This window comes from Alligator sinensis, unplaced genomic scaffold (assembly GCF_000455745.1).
Source record: "Alligator sinensis unplaced genomic scaffold, ASM45574v1 scaffold38_1, whole genome shotgun sequence".
Lineage (NCBI taxonomy): Eukaryota > Metazoa > Chordata > Crocodylia > Alligatoridae > Alligator > Alligator sinensis.
In genome coordinates this window covers 544,525-569,702 of record NW_005842179.1, presented here as the reverse complement: position 1 = coordinate 569,702, position 25,178 = coordinate 544,525, and the positions used below count along the sequence as shown (strand labels likewise).

General features: G+C 43.1%; 1 protein-coding gene across 1 annotated transcript in view; it reads left to right on the top strand.

Moving 5' to 3' along the window:
* Window positions 1-24,803, top strand: part of RFX6 (regulatory factor X6) — a 60,912-nt gene extending 36,109 nt beyond the window's left edge. The window contains exons 10-19 of the mRNA XM_025207053.1: window positions 2,859-2,908; window positions 4,457-4,616; window positions 6,137-6,281; window positions 7,953-8,062; window positions 13,242-13,359; window positions 14,459-14,581; window positions 17,275-17,484; window positions 18,427-18,939; window positions 21,811-22,032; window positions 24,367-24,803. Coding sequence (XP_025062838.1) covers window positions 2,859-2,908; window positions 4,457-4,616; window positions 6,137-6,281; window positions 7,953-8,062; window positions 13,242-13,359; window positions 14,459-14,581; window positions 17,275-17,484; window positions 18,427-18,939; window positions 21,811-22,032; window positions 24,367-24,533 — 1,818 coding nt within the window. The 3' untranslated portion in view covers window positions 24,534-24,803. The remainder of the gene's footprint in view (window positions 1-2,858; window positions 2,909-4,456; window positions 4,617-6,136; window positions 6,282-7,952; window positions 8,063-13,241; window positions 13,360-14,458; window positions 14,582-17,274; window positions 17,485-18,426; window positions 18,940-21,810; window positions 22,033-24,366) is intronic.
* Window positions 24,804-25,178: the final 375 nt, after the last annotated feature.

Below are 25,178 nucleotides of genomic sequence, written 5' to 3'. Positions count from 1 at the left end.
TCCACCAAAGGAAAATGTATTTCACAAAGGCATTACAAGCAGTAAAGAAAGTAGATATTACTAGATTCAATATGTAGTATGAAAATAGTATAAAGATATGAATTACTCCTCTTTGACTATCTCCACTGCCTTATCTCCTTATGTGCCTGGGATTTATACTGGGTTTTCATATTACAAATGGATGGTACAAAATCTACATACACACTTGTTATGAATAAAGATAACATCTATGTCAAAGGGGTAAAATGCCACAAAGTACAGAATTAGAACCCTGAAATAATAAAATTTCCCACAACTTAATCAAATGAAAGAATTCAGTATTTCTTCTGTGTCACTTTCCTTTAGGTCTTGTTTCTAAAAATTCAAAACGTTCTTGACATATTTATCAAAAAATTGGGCATTTTAGTGGGTTACCAATAATAATGATCACAATAGTCAGAACAAATGTATTTATATTATATGAACTGTATAAGAATGTTGGTCTTGACATAGACTTTCCTTTTTGCCAAAAAGACAATTGAAGGGGTTGGAATCCAGTGGAATCTCTCAAGAGTTTTTTCACATCTCTGTGAATGAGTTACAGGACCTGCACCAAATGCTGAAAACTCTCCAGGATATATGGGCAGGAGAAGAAGAGGTGGCTCGATTGCTGAGGACACTAATCAACAGACATCTGGGTTTCCTGTTCTCTGTGAAAAAGCATGTAAAAATGCAGCTTTTCTCCTTTAAAGGAGAAAAATGCGGATTTCCCCCTTTAAATGAGAAAACTGCAGGAAACCATGGGTTTCCTCTTGCAGACTGGCAGCCTGCAAGGAGCTACTTGAGGCTGGGGAGAGTGTGGGGGAGGATAACTGGAGGCAGGGGGCACCATATACACAGGCAGTTACCATGAAGCAGCTGACCTGTGGTAAATCTCCTTTTACCTCCCAGTAGCTTGTTCATGTGCTCATGCCCCTCAGCTCAGATCATACTGTATTTATGCACCTAACTTCCACTGATTTCCACATCTCTCAAGCAGGGTCCATACCTGACAGGGTGCTGCGAAAATAAACACATTGAAGAGAATGAAATGCTCCAGTACCCTGATATTGGGGACCTAAAATATCTAGAAGGGAGAGTCACGGTTTTGTGCTGTGAGGGAAACTTTTGCCCCCCAAAGTTTACTGTCTAAATAGACCAAGAAGACAATGACTTGGAGAAAGATAAGTATCTCTATTATGGCAAGGCACAGCAGCTGGCTTAAGGTCACATCAAAAGTTTCTGATATATTCAGAAATTCAATCCAACACTCCAGACCAGTCAGCCTCAGCTCAGTCCCAGGAGAAATCATGGAGCAGGTCCTCAAAGAATCCATTTCTAAGCACTTGGAGGAGAAGAAGGTGATTAGGAACAGTCAGCATGGATTTACTAGGGGCAAGTCATGCCTGACCAACCTGATTGTCTTCTATGTATGACTGGCTCTATGGATGCAGGGAAAGGAGTGGACATAATATAGCTTGACTTAAACAAGGCATTTCCTACAACATTCTTGTAAGCAAGCTAAGGAAGTCTGGGTTGGATGAATGGACTGTCAGGTGGATAGAAAGCTGGCTGAATTGTCAGGCTCAAGGAGTAGTAATCAATGACTCGATGTCTAGCTGGCAGTTGGTATCCAGTGGAGTGTCCCAGGGGTCGGTCCTGGAGCTAGCTTTGTTCAATATCTTCATTAACAATCTGAACGATGGGATGGATTGCACACTCAGCAAGTTTGCGGATCACACAAAGCTGGGAGGTGTAGTAGATATGCTGGAGGATAGGACTAGGATTCAGAGTGACCTAAACAAATTGGAGGATTGGGCCAAAAAAAATCTCATGAGGTTCAGCAAGAACAACTGCAAAGTCCTGCACTTAAGATGGAAGAACTCCATGCACCGCTACAGCCTGGGGACTGACTGGCTCAGCAGCGGCTCTGCAGAAAAGGACCTGGGGGTTACAGTGAACAATAAGCTGAATATAAGTCAGCAGTGTGCCCTTGTTGCCAAGAAGGCTAACAACATACTGGGCTGCATTAGTAGGAGTTTTGTCAGCAGACTGAGAGAAGTAATTATTCCCCTCTGGTGAAGTGGAATTATTCAGCACTGGTGAGGCCATATCTGAAATATTGTGTCCAGTTTTGGGGGCCCCATATAGAAAGGATATGGATAAGCTGGAGAAAGTCCAGGGGAGAGCAATGAAAATGTTTAGTGGGCTGGGGCACATGGCTTGTGAGGAGAGACTGAGGGAACTGGGTTTATTTAGTTTAGAGAAGAGAAGACTGAGGGGGGATTTGATTGCAGCCTTTAACTACCTGAAGGATGGCTTCAAAGAGGATGGAGCTAGGCTGATCTCAGTGGTTGCAGATGATAGAACGAGGAGCAATGGTCTCAAGTTGCAGCAAGGGAGGTTTAGGCTGGATATTAGGAAAAACTTTCTTACTAGGAGGATGGTGAAGCACGGGAACAAGTCACCTAGAGAGGTGGTGGAATTTCCATCCTTGGAAGATTTTAAGGCTTGGCTTGATAAAGCCCTGGCTGGAATGATCTAGTTGGAGATGGTCCTGCTTTGTGGAGGGGGTGGGGGGGGGGGCCTAAATGACCTCCTGAGGTCCGTTCCAACCCTAATTTTCTATAATTCTATGATAATCCATTCAACCTTGTACTATCAACTTTCTTGTCCAGTTGTCACAGAATTATTGGGCTGGCTCTGTTTAACAGTCACAACTCATTCCATTATGATAAGTTCTTGTTTCACAAGAAGTGAAATTTCCCAGGACTTAAATTCCTTTCTCAATATGTTGAAAAGGGAAGTGTAATAAAATGTATTATATTATCTTGTTCAAGGTCCTTACAGATGTACTTATTCCTGCAACAATGCAAGAAATGCCAGAAAGGTAAGTACTTGGAAGTTTATACTAATGCTATATTAATTACTAGGAGGTAAAATGTTCCAAAAAAGCTTTGGAGGCAGCAGATGATGAGTTGATAGTATATATTTTTTTACACTCACCTCATTAATTGTCTATACATTTCTAAAATGGAACCATGCATGCAAGTAGTCTGAACTGATGGAGTCTGTAAAACTGAAATAGACCTATGTGGAAAGTTTTTCCAAAATATTTTAAATTCTGGATGTACTGGGTAGTTGCCCTCTCCTCCTATGACTTGATATTCACATTACATTTGTAATTAAACGAGACTGAATGAGTATAATCTTTTTTTTTATTTCCATTTTTGGGGCCCAGCTGATCAAATTCTAGCTTTCTGAATTCAGTGGCACTCTTCTTCTGACTGAAAACTAATTACATGGATAAAGATTGCGGGATAAGGCCTGTGGTTGCTATTAACACCTTAGAATAGATCTTAGGGAGTAATGAGGGGGAGAGTTCTTACAACCTGTATTCAATGTGACCATTTCTAGCAGCATCCTTGCCAATTTAAATTACAGCAGCTGAGAATCTGTTCTCATTTACTCAAGATACCCCTGTCCCAGGAGTTACCTATGGCATCTGGCTGAAAGGGGAATTCTCATATAGCAGCTGTAGCTTTTTTCCCATTAACTCAGGGGTTGTCTACTAGGGGTACATGTTACCTTATGGGTACTTGGACTGATCCTAGGGGGTACGCGTGAGTGTGCAGGGATGGAGTGCCACTGCTTTGCAAGAGCAGGGCCAAGGTGGGGTGAGGGCAGTGGCATCCCTCTGTGGGGCGGGGAAGCTCGCATGTGGTGGTGACTGCCGCCGCACACCAGCCCGGTGAGCCTCCCTATCCTGCAGAGGGGAACCGCTGCCCTCACCCCAGCCCAGTGAGGTTCCCCGCCCTGCCCTGGCCCTGCTCCTGGGAGGCGGCAATGCTCCATCCCCACCCGCCCACCCGCACACTGTCCTCGCCTCCCCACTCAGTGTCCGGCCACACACCACCCCCTCGCCCTCCATGCTCGGTGTCCAGCCACCAGGGTTACTTAGACTAAAAAAGCTTGAATACCCCCACATTAGCTGAATAGCTAATGTAGCCAGTTTAGGAAGAAAATCCATTCCTTTAAGAGAAACCCTCCAGACAGGAGTATTGAGTGAACTTGGACACGAAAGGAAGAGAATGAAGGGAGTAGGTATAAAAGTAAGTAGGTTACAGAACAGATCTTTGTGGATAAAGGAGACTGAAAGTGTTCTTTTATTAGGAGAGAGACTAATTTCTCCCTAGTGAGATTTCTGTATCAAAATCATGGCTATAATATCAAAGCACCTTTCCAGCAATTCATTATGAATGGGACTGGTATCTGTCATGTGTGAATCCTCCTATTCCTTCCTCCTTGAGATTTTGTCTGTCTGCATTATTATGTTGCTGATATTTCTGCGGGAGGCCCCTTGGCTTTTTAAAAGATACCCCTTAAAAAAGATGCAAATCGATGTTGGTCTTTCTTTAGTAAATTATTTTTACTGTAGTTTACTAGCAGATATAAGAACTTTTGCTAAAAACTGGGAACAGTGGGTAGTTTCTTCTTTGGAAAACCTACCAGAAGCCCTGATGGAAAAGAAACTTCCTATTGCACGAAGATTTGTTTCTTCTCTGAAACGACAGACATCGTTCTTGCACCTAGCTCAGGTAAGCCTGAGAGATAAGAACGGGAATTTGCATCATACAGGACATTGTACATTACATGTAATAAGCCTCACAGAGCAGTGGATACAGCATGATATTGTTAAAAGTCCAGTTGCTGCCAAAAAAACCTCCCTCCCTGTGGATTCAAGACTGAGTGTCACAAAACAAGCAAAAGAATGCCATGGGTAGAACTGGTCAAAGCATTTTGAAATTTTCCATTGAATAAAATAGAATGTGTTTTATGATAAAAGGTTCATGAAACAAGTTTTTCCATTTTTAAACTAGTACTAGTCAGGGGCAAATCTGCATTTCAGGTGACACTACTATAATCCCCTTCAGTATGTTTCTCTGCAAACACTTCTTGCTTTGGCAATCAAATTACAATGTGGGATAAGTGTTTATGAGGGTTTTTTTCCCAAAGTAGAAAATATCAAACGATTCATCTGGCCTAACAGAGAAGAATTCTCCTCTCCATGACTTTCAGTGTGGTGCTTAGTGAGTTTCTCTGTTTTAGATTAAACTGGTATCTCTCTATGTAAGTGACATAGGTCTGATGATGCTAGCTCTCCACTGACACTATCCAGTTATTCACAATTATGAAACAGCACAATACCATGTTGTCCTGTGGGTAGTACACAGATCTGATAGTCAATGTCTGCTATAGATCTCCTTTGTAACTTTGGAAATATTATATAAATGCCTTCACTTCTCCTATTTATAAATTAAGAAAACTAAAAAATGATAGTGACATTCTGCAAGTGCTCCAGTGGAAAGCACTTTACTAAAGTATTAATTTTGAACAAACCAAGAGGTAGCTAGCATGAAGCTTGAATCAGGTCTCCCTTGGTCGTGACAGCTCTTTATGATTATTGTTCACATATTTGTCTTCTAGTGGTGGGGAAGTTTGATAGCTGGGCTGTGAAAAAATCTGATCATTCATCAGCCTGGAAAAAAAACTCCATGAGCCAACTGAAGATGCTTTTTCTTCAAGGAGTTACTTGGTGCATCTACATGTCCAGTTACCCTGACTGAACTCCAGGTGCAGTTCGTGCCAGAGTCATCTGCTCTTGGGCGCAGCATTTACACATGTACCCAGGATTGCAGCAATTTGAACTGGGGCAGGGCAGCCCCAGACTGACAGAGGACCTGGGGGTTCAACCTAGGGCTCTGGGTGGCAGTAGGGCTCTGGGTGGTAGAGGGGGCTGGCTGGGGCAGAAGAGAGCTATAGGGAGGGGCTAGCCAGCTGACAGTCCTGCACTATAGCATTGTTGTGCCCCAACCAGCCCAGGCCACCATCTACACATGCATCTTGGTGCACTAAATGATTCTTTCATAGGATAGTACTTGTCCTGGACAGTAGTATCCTACAGCAGAGTTTACTGCACTTTAATACACATGTAGACAGTGACACTTTACTGTGGAGCTAATTAGTCAGCTCCGCAGTAAAGCGCACATGTATCTGCACCCAATGTGTCCTTTATGCTGGTGTAAGCCTTAGCATTTTACCCTGACATCTCTTACAGATTGCCCGACCAGCCCTGTTTGATCAGCTTGTGGTGAACTCTATGGTATCTGATATTGAAAAAGTTGATTTGAATAGCATTGGCTCTCAAGCTCTTCTCACGGTCTCTAGCAGCCCAGACTCTGATGGGGAGGTCTACACTGAATGTAAGTTTGTGGTAAGGTATTTTGTCAAGTAAACTTTGTGCATCCAACTCTGAATTGCCTATGATAGGTTAGGGTTCACCTAAAAAAATCAAAGAAAGCCTTTCAGTTGGACCATTGCATCCAACAAGAGAAACTTAAGACCAAATACTACATGCTAGAATCAGTCTTGGTAATGGAGCTTTAACAAAGTTGCACCTGATTTTGTCTTCCCAGCTGGACATTTTTTTGAAATGGTGGTCATTTAGAGCAGGACTGGACAACCTGAAGCATAAGTGCTAGACGTAGCCTCTGTGTGCGGCATATGACAGATCAGGGAGGGGACAACACAGCAGCAGATAGGGCAGAAAGTAGAATGGGAGATCAGGCAGGGAGCACAGAATAGGGAGCAAAAGGCAGAGCAGCAGTATGGGCAAAGGAAGGGGATCATAGTAGCACTTAGGGAGGATGTGGACTAACTTGTGGCATAACTGCCACAAAGGTTAGTTCCCACTGGTTTAGAAAATACTCTCTACATCATCTTCTAGAATCTAGATATAAATTATAACTTTTTTCACATAGGCCAGCAAAAGTGATCAGTTCCTGAAAATGTTTCTTAACAACTTGCTTAATAGTAAAGACAGGGTACTAGGGCTACTAAAGAAAAACTGCTAAAATCACCTTTATTTTCTAGCTTCACTTACTAGGTTCTAGAGCTGATTGACTTTTTTGTGCATAAAAGGATACTTCGGAGAAAACTAATCTTTATACAAAATTAAAGTTCTTGGTAAAATGAAATATCTATTTTTCCATTCTCTATTTTCTGTAAAATTTTCTAAAACTGATTTCTCTTCAAAATCATTTTCTACTTTTTAAAACTTATTCCTATATCAATCTGGAACTATAAAAGGAGAAAAGGTGCTTCTTTGAGGCAAAAGGATACAGCCTTCTTCTCTTCAGGGCCTAAATATATTATTACTGCTACTTATCACTTTGGAGACATATTGGTCAGAAACTGACAGAACTGACAGCAAAAGCTTCTTCTATTAACATGAAAGTCTGAAGGAATTATATTTTGTTCTATCTTCAGTTAAGTAATGGATCACAACCAGTTCCATTTTAATTGCCCTTTTACTCTCATTTTCCCATCTTTTACTGTTTTATGTTTTGCTCTTGCTATCTTAAGTGCAAAAATAAGATATTAGCCATAAATCCATTGGGTAAGCATATCAAAGGCTTTATAAAGGAGGGAATCTTGGAAGTATTTGCTGTTTGACTGTGCTATTCCTAATGAGAATCCATTGGCAATGGAGAAGCTAAACACAATAAGCTGTTATCCACTACCTAACACACACGTTATCAGATGGTAATTCTGTGTTCTGTGCCCTTTTAAACTTGGAGCTAGACATAGTTCCAAAAGTAAATCCTTAAACAAATGGAATGGAGTCAGTATTCTCTTGTTTACTGTTATTTTAATAGAAAACATCTATTGTCGTAGTCTCCCTTAATTTGCAGTGTTGAAGAACTTTTAACACCTGAATGGTTGCTTCGTTGGTGAATTTCTTATTCTTTCACTGCTCTAATTCTTGCCTTGCCTTTCTTTTCCATGCTACAAAATTGTCAAATGACTGGTGAGTGGTTTTCTCTCCTCTTCAGAGTAGTGTGCAACGATATTTTTTCCTTTTTACATGGTAGATGACTCTATTACAGTGTTTCAAGAACTGAAGGACCTGCTAAAGAAGAATGCCACTGTGGAATCATTTATTGAGTGGTTGGATACTGTGGTTGAGCAAAGGGTTATCAAGGTATCAAATGTTTATCAAATGTTCTGTCTGATTCAGGACCAAAACCTACTCACCTTACTCATGTAAGCTGTCCCATTAGCTACAAGATGGATATTTCAAAAGCAATCAGTACTGGCTTTACTCTCTTCTCACTGGGCATGTATAGACAGTGATGCTTTATTGTGCAGCAAATTAGTCTTCTATGCAGTAAAGCATCTTGTGTAAATGTGCCCACTGAAATCCATGACTTCAGTCAATGGGCAACTTCTCAGGTGGCTTAAATTGTTATAGCTCCATTAGCTCTAGCTGGTGTGTCTACACAAGACAGTTTGCTGTGCAGTAGACTAATTTGCTGTGTAGTAAAGCATTACGGTCTACACTTGTGCAAAAGTTAGGGCACGGTAGACTAATTTACTGTGCGGCCAGATAGTCTTGTCAGATACAGGTGGTATCCAGTAGCACAGTAAATTACTGCACTTAAATGCACGTGTAGATGGTGATGTTAGAATTAGTTTGCTCCAGCTCAAATTGGGCCAGAGTATATTCACTCTTATTAGTTGCATATGTAGATGCTCCCACTGAGAATCTATTCTAATAACTTAAGAGTTAGAACCAATCCTGAATGTTTTTGAAAATCCCAACTCATTCAGTGACCTCTAAATAAAAAAACTCAGCGACCTCTCAATTCTGGCCTCAGAATCAGTACCCCAAAGAATGCATATAAAAGAAGTATACTCCATAACTTTTTTGACTTCCCTGGGATTGCTCAGATGAATAAGGTGAGCTGGAGTTGTTCCCTAGAGATGCAGCTCTTTAATATTTTTTATATTATTTGTGTAGCATTACATATGCTTCTATTTAATGCAATGGAGAAAATTGTATAGAATTAATATCCACAATAGATCACTTATATGAATAACAAATAACATCATGAAGTGCCCCATTGTAGTTTTAATCTGAGCAAACTATTATTACTTAAAATCTTTTGGGAATGACTTCTTATGGAGAAGTAAAATATTTTTGCTCTACCCATATTAAATTGTTTAATATCGCCAGCACATAGGTTTGTGTACAGTTAAATTATCATTATTATTATTACTATTATATTTTGATTTCTACAACCAAAATACTTGTGTATTTGAGAACAGTAACTCAAACTGGTTCCTGCTCACCTGTCAAGACCTGCATTTCATTCTGGGTTGCAACTGGAATAGCAAATAGCAACCCTATGTGAGACTTAAAGCATCTAAAACACCAGAGTCATGAGGGAAATCCTGAGCTTCAGGAAATAGTAAGATTAATGATTGTAAGGCAAATGCCTGACTCTGAATCAGGTCTTTACAGTGCAGAAGAAGCCATAGGCGCCGACTCCGTGGGTTCTCCGGGACTCAGGCATCCATGAAAAGTATTAGTGGATGCTTAACACCCACGAGCTATGGCCATTTTGGTTTTACGCATTAGATCTCCATGGCTACTTGCAAATGTTAAAAACAAAAACCCAAAAAAATGCTTTACTAAAAGAAGGAACACTTAATTTCAACCTGGCTCTACAGGATCTGTAAAGATTAGGAACGTCAGTAGGGCTTTTTGTCACTTTTAGCTAAAACTGGTTCAATCAGCTATTAGATAAAAGTGCCAAGAAAGCCCCACTGAAGCATCCGGTCTTTACAGACGTTGGGCGAGCTGGGTTAAAGTAACATGCTGCCTCTTCTAAGCATGCACAGGGCTCGGCACAGTAATGTGTCTAGTTTAAAGTAAAGGACCGTTTTGTTTTGTTCTGTTTTTTTATGTTTGCAAGCACCCACTGGCAAAACCCAAAGTTGACGCCTATGAAAGGAACGTTTCTTTAAATTTTTTTTGAAAATGTAGTGATTTGCAGGGATCCTAGTTTTTCCTGATAAAAAATTGCAAATTCTCTGATAAAAACTCCAAAATCCATGATTAAAATGAAACACAACTATATATATAGGTATCGAGTGAACACACTGTTTTATTGATATATTTACAATTTTAAAGCAATTTGGAAGCCTACCAGTGCATCAGTCACTATAGTAAAATAAATTCTAAGTACCTATAAATTTTGGTATTTGATTTTGGGTTTTTTATCATGGAAAAATCAGCTCCCTCTGCTCCCTTCACTCACCAGGATGCAGGTCCAGGCCCCTCACTCATAACCCACAGCCCCTGGGCCCTACTTGTACCCCTCGCTCCTCACCCACAGCCCCCTGTCCCTGCTAGTGCCCTTCACTCTGCCCCACAGCCCCCCCAGTCCTGCTGGTTCCCCTCACTCCACAACCATAGCCAGCTGAGCCTCACTCTCCCACCACAGCCCCACCCCCCCCGCTTCCCTCCCAGCTCTGCTGGTGACCCTCGCCCCTCACCCTCACCTCCCTGCCCTCCCCAGCTGCCAGGGCTACAGGGCGAGGGACCTGGGTCTGCAGCCCCCCCCCGCCACAGCAACACCCGAGCCCCGTTTGTTGCCTGCGGGAGGTGGTGACTACTGCAGCCCAAGCATGGAGCTTGACTCCCCCTCCGTCACGGGCAGCACAGCCAGAATGGAGCTAATGGTGTGGGGCTGGTGCAGGCTGCTCACTGCAGGCATGGGTGGAGGGGTGAGGCTGGCTCTCTTCCGCGTGCGCTCCTGGGGACAGTAGTGGGGGGCATGTGTCCTCCAGATTGGTGCTCAGGGTGGGGGTAGGCTGCCTGCTGCAGGATCAGGCTCCCTTTCCTGCTGCCTTCCCACCTCTGCAGCCCAGCAGGCACAGCAACACAGAGCAGAGCCAGGCAGGAAAGCTCGTTGAGCCATTATGAGGGCAGTGTGCCTCCTGCCTGCCTCAGAGCAGTGGGGGTGGCAGCATGGGGTTGTGCCCTTCGCTGCTCCAGGGCAGACAGGGGGCACATCGCTAGGGCAGCATGGGGCTCGCAGCGGCGGCATCAAGCTTCCCCGCCTGGTCCTGCTCTGCCCTGCTGTGCTGGGTCCCACCCACTGGGCTGTGGAGGCCTCAGGGGGAGGGCAGCAGGGCAGGGAGCTCAAGCCCACAGCAGGCAGCCCACACCCGCCCCCACCCCACACACAGATCTGGGGGCATGTGTCCCCCTGCCCTCCCAGGAGCATGCACAGAGGCAGGGAGCTGGCCCCATACCCCTGCCCCCTGAACAGGCTGCCTATGGCTCCATGCTGCTTCCCACTGGGGTCCTGTGGCTGTGCATTGCAGCCCTGATCCCCAAGCCCCATGCATGGCCCAGTAGCAGCCCTACCCCCAGACCTACCCTGCTCAGCCCCCTTTCTCCCTCCCTATGGGTGCCTCAATTCCTCCCCCACACCAGACTTACCTGTGGGAGCTGCTCTCCAGGTCCCTCCTCCCACTCCCCCCAGCCCCTTGCAGGCCAGCCTGCAGAGAACGCTCTGCAAAAGAGCAAAATTTGCATGTTTCGCTGTTAAAATGAAAACTGCGTTTTTCTCTGGGAAAAGGGAAAATCAGAAAACCTGGGTCCCTGGCGCTTTGTAATACTGAAATCTGCTCCTCACAACTTACTAAGCACTGTAATATAAATGGGAAGGTAGCATATTCTAATAAACAGAGGAATGATTTCTAGTCCTGGCTCTGCCGCCAACTTGCTAAGTGACCTTGGACACTTTCACTTCTGTGTATTTCTGGTATTGTTGCTAAGCACTTTGCTGAATCAAGGCCAAAATTCAGAGGAAGAGAGCCACACAGATGCCTAACTCCCATCAATTGTAAATGCCATTTGAACCCTTGAATATATAAAGACAGAATTTTATATTTACTATCTAAAATGTTATATTTTGTTCCCCAACTCATCATGGGGAAACAACCCTGGAAGACACATCTGTTTATTTAATACAGTATCACATAATAGATACAGAATGGCATGTGTATCTGTAATCATCTAAAAAAAATGAGAATCACAAGAGCCCACTAGACGAGTCCAGTTTAGGTAATGATTTACGAAACATGTAATCCTTCCATTGCCCTCCACCTTCTGTTCATGTTAAAATGCAGTTATTGTGAGACTCGTAAACCTGCTTCTTTCTGTTTGCCATTTGAGAAAATGACAGCTTCCAATGTTACCACATAGAGCAAAGCCCTCATGGTGAAGTAACAGCCAAGAGTAAATAGAGGCCAGATACAGATACTCAGTTTCTACCTGAAGAATCACCATTCTCCTGGTAGAAACCAAAAATGTGCAGATATTGAGTCATTTTCTCCCAAAGCATAAATGGCTTCCAGGAGAAAAATAACCTGACAACAACTCAGGCTAAATCACTCCCAGGATAGTTTCTTCTCTGATCAGCTGGGCAGCAAAACAGCAAGGAGGAGCCAGGCTTGATAAAGCCTCCACATGCCCAGCTCTCAGCCCTCCCAGATTTGAAATTGTTAGCCCATTGCTCAGCTGAATGATAGGGAAAACCAGAGGGGCTGAGAGCTGGACACGCAGGAACTTTCCCTGGCCCAGCTCCCAGCCCCTCTGACTTTCCTTTGCTGCCTGAACTGCCCAGCTGACCTGGAGCAGTGCAGAGGGAGTTAGGCTGCTTTGCCATCCATGGTAGCAAGGCCTTGGAGCTTTGCCATGACAGCAAAAAGCTCTGCACTGCTTTGGGTCAGCCCAGACCAGTAGGAAGCATGGACCATGCAGAGCCTTGCCACAGCAGCTTCCTTTCCCTGCACTCCTCCAGGTCAGCCCAGGGGAGTTAAGAAAGTGGGGCTATTCTGCGGAAAGAACCAGGTGGGTTCCCACTATGGGAAAATGCCCCCCTCCTGCCAATCAGCTGATTCATGGGATAGGAAGGGGCATTCTTCCAGGGCAGGAACCCTCCCCAGCTGTCTGTGGTAGCTGCTACTTTTCAGCACCTGTCAAATGCCACTTGACAGCCAGCACCCTTCCCAGGCAGAGGACAGGGCAGTCTGTCAACTAACGGGCTTCTCCAAGGATGGGGTTGGTCATTTAGGGGTGCATGCTGCTCCTTTGAGACATACCACTGAATTATTCTACATTCCAGCCAACCTGAGCTCTTCTGTTCAGCCAAGTGGCCTAGGAATCCTATGAACTGTTAAGAACAATTCACTCTCCTCCCTGCCTTGCTGTGTTTCTGACTTCATGAAAGGGATGGACTTCCCTGTCTGGAGAAGTAAACTTAGTTTACTTATTGATTTTTCTTTCTTCATCTCTCTTTTAGGCAAGCAAACAAAATGGAAGGTCATTAAAGAAGAGAGCCCAAGATTTCCTTCTCAAATGGAGCTTTTTTGGTGCCCGAGTGATGCATAATCTCACCTTAAACAACGCATCAAGTTTTGGTACTCTGGGTTTCATAAAACCCCATCTATTTCCTGCCCACATGCTGAGCACTCTGTTTAACCTGCACACCACCTGCAAAACACATGAGATTGTCCTGATATTTCTCTGACCGGATTCCAAAACACTGTATAATGTGCATTGCCTCCTCCCTCTTAAAAAAAAAAAAATCCTAGCAGTAATTCATTGGATGCTGGGGTTGATTATTAAGTTTTTAAAGTTTTTTTTTTTTCAAATTAGTTTGTCATGTAGGAGCTACAACTAATAGGTATCATTTGATTGAGCAACAGAGCCACAATCACATTTCCCAAGATCTGAGAAAAGCAATTTAAATTATTATTGTGTATGAATCCATTTAGTAAAATAGTGACTGTTTTTTCAGTGAGGCCATTTTACAAGAAATGTAGCTAAACATCTCTAGGTTGAGCTCTAGGATTCCTAGACATGAAATTGCAATGTTATATTTATGGGTTTTTTTAGGATTTTAATACAAATAGTATATCCTAAAGTATTATTTTTTTAACATTTTAATGTACTTCAAATTGGGTATTTCAAAATTAGAAAATGCTTCTGGACTAAATGAAAATCATTTCACATTAGCACATCATTTCCTAATTTCTTCCTGTAGCTGCAAATTAACTTTTATCTTAAATTGAAAGAGCATTTGGAAAGCCTACAGGGGGATATCTGTTTTAATGTGATATTTCCTTGAAATAAGCTCCAATACTTTGTCAACTATTGACTGCTTACAAGGCAAACATAAATAAAGCAGAGTCAGGCACATTTGAGTCAAGCTCAGCCTTATCTAACTCCAGTGTGTGCCCTCTTCAAGTATAAAGCATGTCTCACTTTCATCAGTATTTTTCTTTGATGTAATTAGTGGCCAAATAGCCTACAGGACAGTAAACAATTGAACTAGGTGGGCCTGTGCAAAGAGAGATTAGAGCTAGAAGTCCGGCACTATTCCTTGTTGGTCTTAGCAGGTCATTTAAAGTCCAACAATTATTTGTTTGTTTCACTCACTTCTTGTAAAGTGTTGGGAGATGGTCACAAAGATAACTCAGCTACTCTTTCTCATTCTCTCTCTTTCTCAATTTAAAGGTTCTTTTCATTTGATTCGTATGCTACTAGATGAGTACATTCTGCTAGCAATGGAGACCCAGTTCAACAATGACAAAGAACAGGAACTCCAGAATCTACTGGACAAGTACATGAAGAACTTGGGTAACTAGATTGTAAAGTTTGGTTCTTTTTGCTTTTATTTATGTATGCCCTGGCCCTGCAAGACCTATCTACCTGTGTAGATAATAATACAAGAGAGGTAATTAGCCACGGTTGTCTGAAGTCAGGCTGGACCTGGTGCTATGCATGCTGCAGACGGCATGGGGTGGCTTGGGGTGCTCCACGCAGCTTGTGCTATGTGAAGCACTGGATCCAGCCTGGGCATCACAGACGGTACACACTCCATGCTGGCCCCATGGGCCATATGCACAGTGAACCCAGAGCTGGAATGCGCTGCATACAGAACAGGGAACCAACATGAGGTGTGTGTGCCATGTGCCAGCCCCCTGTGCCTCATGCACTGCACAAGGCCATGCGTCATGTGCTGGACTGACCAGCCCTGGAGATTGCTATGCATGTGCCAGTATCTGTGGCCAGCTTGAGACATGTGCTTTCAGCTGCATGTAAGCTGGACCTGGTGCTGCACATGGCACAGTGGTCTGGGATGCAGGCTGCATGTGGCATCCTGTGCTGCCCATGGCACCAGGTCCTGTCTGCGCTCCCCATGCCATCCCTGAGGGCCAGCACTCATGGTACATGGGCAGGGCTCAGCACCACAAACACTCTGCAGGGAATTGATCCTGGTCCAGCCTGCAGACAAGCTCAGGTATGCTCATCCAGGCTCCAGGACTGGATGAGTTAGACACCCTTAGACTAATTCATTCAGAAAGGCATAATCTTTCATTGGATACTCTCTGATGAAGTAGGCAGTCACCCACAAAAGTTTATGTCATTCTGCAGGAGTTAATCTTAAAGATGCTAGATTGCCCTGCCTTCTGCCATAAAACACAAGATCCGTCTGGTTAACTTCAGCTGAACTACTTGTGTGCTTTAAGTATATGAAAAAGTATTAAGTATTAGCATGAAGTAAAGAATAGAATTAATCTTTAAAGAGCATTTTAAAACACTCCCAGCTACTATACTGCTTGAATGGTAACATTTATATCATGTTCCAGGCACTTTAATGTAGGATTATAGGTAAGGAGTCTACTCAGTTCGTGATTTTGCAGAAACCATGAAATCTGGGATGAAATCTCCCTGCTTTTTTCCTTCATGTAATTTGTAAAAATAAAATGCTGCCATGGCCCAGTTTCACAGTCTGCCGGGGGGAGGGGGAGAAGGCACCAGCTGGTAGGGCCACACGAAGGGCAGCAAACAAGATGGTGGCCGCTAATCCCCCCACTGGGGCCTCTCCACCAATCAGTGCCAATGGGCTGGGCCTCATGAAAGGCAGCCAGCAGACAGAATGGTGGCCACCCCCTTGTCCCTCCTCTCAGGCCTCTCTGCCAATCAGTGTTGAGGGGTGGGGCCAGTGAACACATCCAGGAAATATCTACAAAATTTATGTTTATGCTGTGACCAACCCATGGAAATTGTTTAGTCTCACCAGGTGCCCATACACGTGCAAAGAGGCTGCTCCAACATGCTGTAATTACAACGCTTCGGAGCAGATTTCATTGAGTCTGTTGGAGCTCCAGCAGACTCCAGTGCCTTATGTACCAGCCTCCCCGTGCTGAAAAATGGTGATGGGGGCACTTCAGCTAAAGCTCATTTGATAAGGTTTAGGTAAAGCGCCCCCCCACCATTTTTCAACACGGGGAGGCTGGTACACATGACACTCTGGGTGCTTTAATTAGAGCGGCCCTTGGAGCCACTCTAATTAAAGCACCCCTCCCCCCCACACACACTCCTGAAGCATGTGTATAAATGCCCACTGTGATTATAGGATCACAGGAAAGGAGGGCTGGAAGGGAACATATGAGCTCATCTAGTCCAGTCTTCTGGACTAAACGAAGCTTAGGAAACTGCATCCGGACCAAATGTAGGTCTCTATTATTCCATATAAATCCAGGATAACTGCATTTGGTTCAGCAGACTTACATTTGATGTACACCGATCTAGATTAAACTCATTTTTAGCTGTTTCTTCATCATCTAATTGCACGCATTCAGGTCAGTAAATCCCACTGATTTTTATCTTATAATGGAAATTGGCTATTGTTGTTGTTATTAAATTCAGCTCTACAGAAGAGTCTTCTTCTGTTCAGCATTTAAATTCAGTTTGGGGACTATGGTGAGGATGCAGGGTAAAATCTTGGTCCCACTTGAAGAACAGCAGAACTCTTACTGACTTCATTGCGATCAGGGGTACTGAAAGCTTGACGTACAGAGAAGTACAGGTCTCAACTAGGATAGGGACTTTAAATCTCCCTGCTTTTCTCCTTCATGCAATTAAGGATAAAACATGAACCTAATTCATCCCTCGTGTGACTCAACTGACTTAATTTACTTCAGTAAAATTACAAGAGGGATGAATCTGATCCATGTATTTACTGTTACTGCTTCAATTTGGAGCAATTCTTCTGCTGGTATCTATAGCATAGATTGGTGGGTATAGAACACAATAGAAGAGACTTGAAAGGGAAGACCACGGCAACACTTTAAAAGATGCATATGTTGACTACATGCAATGTTTGGGATCTTTATAAGATTTTGAATTTTAAAATAAGTTACCAAATTGATCTACTATTTAACCATTATCATAAGTCACTTCACATATTGTTTACATGTCGACATGACTTTCCACACTATGTATATGTGCACGAGCTACCAGGTATTTTCACTAACTTTTTCCAGATGCAAGTAAAGCCACCTTCACTGCATCACCAAGCTCTTGCTTCCTGGCAAATCGTAACAAAGCTGCTACCCTGGCTAGCGACACATCAGTGAAAAATGAGTGCCTTGTGGAGCAAGCCTACGTTTCACTGTCAGCTAACCAGCACAGCAGCTTGCCCTCTGGTTTGAATCCTTTCTCCCCAGGGGACAATGAGACTCTACAGCTAACAGGTAGGCATCAGTCTCTCCTCTTATCTTTTGCTGGTATCATTGCTCTTTTAGTCCAGTCATGCAGAGTTATAAAAAAAGAACACTGTGTAAAGTTTATTTAACCCACTGGTGACTGAGGTTTCTAAGTCCCCCTCTATACTGTTACACAGATGATTCAAGCTTATAAAGCCTTCAGCTACCACCGCCACTCACTTTGATTTAAATTACTGTGGACCTCTTTTGCTCAGAATGGTTTACCTTTGTGCAGAGGGTATGAACATCATCAGCCTGAGCCCATGAACTGACATGATGGGTAACAACTCATTGTGTTATTGCCTCTAGCCCAGTGGTCCTCAGCCTTTTTAACCTCAAGGCACCACTCCATAACTTTTCTGAATTTGGCAAAACCCCATTTTAAAAACTAATTTCACATGTCTCTTGACTGCAGAAAAATAATAGAGCAATTCTTCTGTTGTAAAGAATTCAGAAAGGCCACAGCAGGTTGGAATGTTTTTGACACTGTGATTTCCTATTTGAAATCTCTGGACTTATTTTGTGAATCATGTGTAAGAATTTGCACACCTAACAGTGCTAAGGTTGCACAATACTCTGCTACACCCTTAAAAGGATCTCATGACACCCCAAGGTGCCATGGCAATCTGGTTGACAGCTGCTTTAACTACTACTTAACTTGGCAGCCTCAGGGTTGATCAGCATGCGGAGGATGGAACAGGGTACCTCCAAAGAGAATTGTGTGAGTTGCTCCAGTTTAACATAAAGGGTGAAGTCTGTGCAAGTTGTGGACTCTAACAAAGCTTATCCTCTGTAGCAACTTAGAACCATAACTTGTGCTCACCAAGTCATCAGATAGCTATACTTTAAACTTTAAAGAAACCCTCTCAAGTCAGTCTCTGAAAATGAGACAGCATGATACTAAATAATGCCAATATTTGTTTCTTTCAGGGCAGATGGAGCTCTCGCAAAGCACTGGCCCTCTGATGACTCCACCCATTTCTCCAGCCATGGTCAGTCGAGGAAGTGTTATCAATCAGGGGCCAATGACTGGGAGACCTCCGAGTGTAGGCCCCGTGTTATCTACACATTCACACTGCTCTTCCTATTCAGAGCCTCTCTACCAGACTCTCTCACAAACTAATCAGAGCTACTATGGCCCCAACTCCAATTACCAGGCCATGTTCAGGACCCAGGTTCATCCAACTTCGGGATCTTATCAGCACAGAGCAGAGCATGGTCGATTTACGGCCTTGAGTGAGCAGCAGTTCTCCAGGGACTACTTCAATAGCAGCTGTGCTGTGTCTCCATACAATGCCAGGTCTCCCTCTAGTTATGGGCCCTCCTCAGCTTCACAGGATGCACATAATATGCAGTTTCTGAATACTGGGAGTTTCAATTTTCTGAGCAATTCAGTGGCTGCTGCCTGTCCAGGAGCAACATATCCGTCTAATGCTTCCAATGGTATTAACCCTTAAAAGTCTCCTTTTTTTTTCTCTCTGACTGTCCCTTCATATCTAGAAGCAAAATTTTTGCTCTGTCTGCTTTATCAGTACATAAGGCATTCTTCAGTTTCTGTTCACATCTTTTGTCTTCCTATGCATCTGGCAGTCTGCTACTCTGGTGACACAGAGCAGCTGTAATGCCATCCCAACCAGCTACCTGAGGACTGATTTCTGCCTGGGGCTTTGGGGGCAACCAGGGGCATCCTCAACTAGCATTGTGGCTACGAATCTCCTATGCCAACCTCCATCTGGCATAGTTCAGATAAAGCAGTCAAAGAGCCAATGTGTCCCTATACTTACGGTAGCTCAAAAAGCTTCTTAGGCAGCTGGGGATAAAGTAGCCCTCTCATTACTCTGTCTTACATCAGGAGCCACTTCAGTGGCCACCAGCTCCCGAAGTTAAAATGAAAAAATAAAAGATGCTAAAAGCACTTGGCTTGGCTGCTATTTAGGATTTTGGCTGTAGCATACATTTCTGTGACCTGTAACACAGCTGTCATGTTCCATCCCAGAGACAGTGTGGGTGAAATGATTCCTATAGAAACTGTAGTCTCTAGATTAGTGTATAAAGTGGTTTGGGATCCTTCAAGATAAAAGATGCCAGAAAAAGGTGCCAGATACTGTTATCATGTAGATTTTCTTACTTTTCTACCTAAATCATCCATTCAGCTATTCATTATTTTGGGCCACATTATAAAAAGAGCAGAATGGAATTATGGAATCAATTTTGAGCAACTGCTCCTCTATGTTCTGCTTGTAGGTGTCACAGTTTAATTTGGAACTTTAAAATGAAAATTTCATTCTGTGCTAAAACCAGGGGCAAATGTTAGGGTTTCTACTCTCCTCATTCCACGGACATAGTTCCTTAATGCTTATTCCTTAATGTTTAACAGGTTATATGTATACATAATGGTACTTGTTCTAAAGGAACTTACACAGTAATACTACACACAGTAACTGGTTAGGACAAATTCCAAATTTATGTAAACAATTAACTGAAACATACTGACTAAAGCAGGGGTGGGCAGTTATTTTGGGTAGAGACCGCTTACTGAGTTTTGGCAAGCCATCAAGGGCTGCATGACAGGCAGCCCAGGGCAGATAAATATTAATTGTCTACATTTTTTAGGGGCCACACAGGCTGGATTGAATGGCCTGGCAGGCTGCATACAGCCCCCGGGTCACATTTTGCCCACCCCTGGACTAAAGCATGTCACTCACTGGGCATGTCTACATGAGACATTTACTGCAAAGCTGACTAAGTAGCTTTGCAGTAAGCATTTACATGTGCATCATTATTAGGGCGCTGAAACTAATAAACTTCCTGCTGCAGTTTTTTTGGGCACAGCAGCGCATGTATAGACACTGACCTGGGTGGCTGGGGCATGAGGGTGTGTCAGTATGGAGGCTGCCTGCTGGCTAGCCTCACACAGAAAGAACCTTGTGCCCCAGCCAGCCCTTCCACAGAACATGAGCCTGGTCAGAGCAGCCCCAGGCTGGTAGGCTGACCCCTGGGGGCCTCTGCCAGCCAGGACTGCTCCAACCAAGCTCCATGTGCTGCACATGAATAAACTCCGAAGTTGATTGCTCAGGAGTTAATTGCTCCTGGGTATATGTTCAAATGGTGCGCCTAGGACCAAAAAATTCCAGCGCAATAAACTCCAGAGTTTATTCATCTGCACTAATTACATATGTGGACACACCCACTGATAACTTACAGCACCAATATTCATGCATCGAGGCTTCTCTGATGTGCTGTAACTATAGCACGTTGGAGCAGACTCAGTTAATCAAGTCTGCTAGAGCAGTGTAATTACCATGCTCCAGCAGACTCCAGTGTCACGTGTATCAGCCTCCCTGTGCTGAAAAATGGTGGTGGGGGTGCTTTAACTAACTGAGATTAGAATCTGGGCACTCTCAGGAGCCGCTCTAATTAAAATATGTGTAGCATCTTGTGTATGCAGTGTCCTGAACTGAAAAATGGTGGTGGGGGCACTGTAACTAAAGTTCATTTGACAAGCCTTAGTTAAAGTACCCCCGCTACCATTTTTCATCACAAGGACTCTGATACACATGACACTCCGGGCACTTTAATTATGGCGGCTCTTGGAGCAGCTCTAATTAAAGCACCACCCCCCTTGCCTCCCAGAGCATGTGTATAAACACCCTTAGACGTTTCATAAACAATCCTTCATTTTTAGGTTTTGAACAAAAACAGTATAATGAAAGAGATGTGTTCAGAGCTAGACTCAGCATTACAATTTGAAGTTTGAATTTAAGATCATATAAAAACTAGTTCTCAGGTTCATATTCTGAGGCACCAAATCAATGTAAGAGTGTCTGTTCTAATTAGATTTTTTTCTCTACATCCTCCCTGGAATCATAACATTTACCTCTTGATTTTGGATCTGACCTGAAAAAATGACTTTAAACCTAGAGGGTGCCCATACTCATGTGGGACATCTGCTTCGACGCCTTCTAATTAGAAGGCGTTGGATTGAGTCTGCTGGAGCGTTCTAATTAGAATGCTCCCTCAGCCAAAATGGTGCAGGATACAACATACATAAGATGCTACAGGCATTTTAATTAGAGTGGTTCCCAAAAGCCACTCTCATTAAAATGCACACCCCTACCCCAGAGCACATGTATAGATGCTCAGAGATTTTAATCCAAGGTCCCTTTAGATTCAAAGAGGTTCCATTTGGTTCCATGTTCACCAACAGAAATTGCAATAGAACACAGATATTCTCTCTCTGAGATATGCACTTTAACCCTTAGACCATCCTTCCTTTTTTGTGAAGTTTATTTTATCTTATTTATTTCCTCTCAGTAGGATACTATGGAAACAACATAAACTACCCAGAATCTCACAGGCTTGGATCCATGGTGGATCAGCATGTTTCTGTAATCAGTAGTGTAAGCAGCATTAGATCACTGCCATCATACAATGATATCCATGACCCACTGAACATCTTAGATGATAATGGAAGGAAGCAGACAGGCTCATACTATGCAGATTCCTCACCGTCACTTCTCTGTCGAACCCCTGTTGGTAAGTATATCTGGTGACCAAGCAGCACTATAAAGCTTGTAACACCTTGCTACAATAGTTCTAAATGCCTTGGCTAAGTCCTGCTGTCCTCACATCAGTATAAAACATGGGAGGTAATCATTCTGCTGTAGTCAGGATTAGGGAGGCCCCACCTGGAATGCAGGGATGAGTTTTAGATACCACACTTTAAGATGTAGATAAGCTGGGGGAAGGCTAACAGGGAAGCAGCAAAAATATTTTAAAAACCATTGAAAACATGGCCTCTTAAGGAAGGCTTGAAGAGACTTGGTTTTGTTAGTCTAGAAAAGGGAGATCTGATGGGGAAAATGATAATAGACATCTTAACAAGCCTCAGAGCTCAATTCTTTCAAGCAGATTGCTGGAGGAAGGAAAAAAGAAACTCTTTTGGGTTCAGGCAGAAGTACAGCTTCCAGCTGTAACTCAGAATGATTTTTGCAAAGTGTTCTGAGTTGCAGTGTTGCCCCAAACCAAACAGAAGTTCACTGCTGGTTCCAGGGAAGAGGGGAATTTGGCTGTGGACTGGGAGCCTGCAGTCAGGTTCCCACAGCAAAGGCCAGAGCTCTCTGCTAGTGCTCACTGTTTTCAGAATGGGACAGGGAAAAGGCAACAGAGGGAGCTTGTTCTTGGGGCCCCCCAGCTGGTGCTGAAGGGCGGGGTGGGTGAATTGGAGTCCCCTCTCCCCCATCTCAGGGAGGCCCCAATACACCCTCCCCGCCCTCCAGGGGAGCTGAAAACCCCCCATACTGAACTCCCTCCACTCCCTTTCCCCCCTCCCATTCTGAAAACAGTGACAGGCTGTCAGCTCTGCAGACACAAGTTACAAAAGACGCTACATTTTGAAACTTCTTTATCTCATACCTTGTCCAACAAGGGGTCAGGTTTGCACCCAATTGGCCATTTTTAAGCTGTTTGCAGTCGTGCACCTGTGTTTGGCCATAGCTATGAACTGTTTTCTGTGGCCAGATTAGGTATAAATTGTCACTTCTGTCTGTACCCAAATTATGGAAGCATTGGTGTCAAAATCGCAGGCCCAGTGGCTTGTATATTTAATAAATATGTAAGTGATGGATTAGTTCCATCTGACAGGAAACTAGTAAACACAGTATGTATATGGCTGTTTTGTCCCTTTGCCTCGAAGAAACCTACCTTTAATTTAACTAGTTTTGACCCATAATTTTGAGAAGTAGAGGTTCATTTATACATTCAAATATATGAATGGTATTATGCATAATGGCTATCATTGCATATGCCAACCAGGTTGCTGCAGATCTCAAAGAAACACCTTATTTGCTTCTGGCACATGTTGTCTGTCACCTGATTGTGTCAGCGGTTATGGAAAAGAGCACATGCAAAAATTTAGAGATGTTCATCCAAACTTAGGAATGAGCAGCTACCTAACTGTCTTGTGACACATCTGCTTTGTCACCAGTCATCATTCTGCCAGTTGGAAACAAACACCAAATTTGATCTACTTGCAGGTTGAAGACCTCCAAGTAACCATTTCCATCTTGCTCCTTTAAATGAAGCTACAGCAGGGGGAGGCCATGGCGGGGAACCCAAGCAAACAGAAAAAAACTCCACTTCAGGGATTGTCTTCATCAAGTGACTTTTGTGTTCTGTGTTGATAGTTGCCAGATGGTAGATTTGATTACTTATGCACAGAAGCAGTGGTGCAGTCTGAGAGTCAATACTCAAATGAATGAAGCAAGATGGGGGAAGAGGAGGAATAGCAAACATACTTGGTTCTGCACACCTTCTTTTAGATGTGGGGTTGTGCTCCTGCTGTATTTCAGACCCACAGCTGGATTTCTAACAACATTCAGTCAGACCTGGGGTTTCAGAATATCCTGCTGTAAAGAAATGGGAAATTTGTATCTGAATCCAGACAGGGTTCTGATATCAGGCCCTTGCTCTTTGTACTTAGGGAGAAAGTGGGTGCATCTGCATGAGACGCTACTTCGCCATAGCGACCAGCTATGTTGCTGTAGCTCATCACTATGGTGATGTGGCATCAATGGGCACTAACTGTGATGCCAGTGCTACTGCACAGTACTTTGTTGCTACTCTGCAGTAGTAGTTGAAGATGACCCATGCACCACCAGGACTGCACAGTACCAGCGGGTACTGCACAGTCATTTAATACTTGCTGAAGCAAGTACTAAAAGACTGCACGGTACCAAGTGGACAGTCAGGGCACCTGTAGATGTGCCCAGTGTGTCTGATATGTAAGTCTATATCTATTTCAGGCAGGCTGTACTTTTGAGAGAAAAATAAACAGAAAACCTGCAGTGACATTTACCTTTTTCTCCATAGCTTCGAATATGCAATCTGCATCCTCTTCCCAGTGCATGTATGGAACATCTAATCAGTATCCTTCTCATGAAACACTGGAGTCTCATGGACAACCTACTAGAGAGATGGCATCATCTTTACCACCAATCAACACTGTCTTCATGGGAGCCGCTGCGGGAGGCACCTGAATTAGAAAAAAGATTTTTTTTTAATTTTAAGAACTTATTTTTCCAGTTCAAGTTTCTAAGGTTTGTTTTGCAGACAAGCCCTTTCAATGACTGGGATTAAAAAGTATTACAGATTGGTTTTACAGGAGCCATCTTGAAGACATTAACATCCAAAGAGAAAAAAGTAGCTGTAATGACTCAGAAACTAATGCATCAGCAAAACAGTTTTCAAGTCAAAACTTCAGGGACAGAAGGAAAAACCAGTGATTCTTGCAAACATGCCTTGGTTGTAAAGAAATTATGATACCTGTTTCTAACTTATTAAAACACTGTTTTAGTCTTTCACATAAACCTTTTTGTATAAAAAATTGTTTATTTAAAATCTGTGATGCTCCTTATTTATTAGGATTACAGAGTCACTGTTTACTTTCTCCTATTTGACAGATTGTCAAATATATGCATTCTACCTCCTAAAGAAATGTTTACAAGGTCAATTTTTACTGCTTCAAATCAATATAGACCAAATCCTAAGGTTTCTCCTACTGTGCATTAAAATATTAATTTCAGTTAGTGTCTAATGTCCTACTTGCATTAAAGTAAAAGTGCACAAGAAATGAATATATCATACTATAAAGAGATTTTTTTCTTTTAAAATAAAAAAAAAGA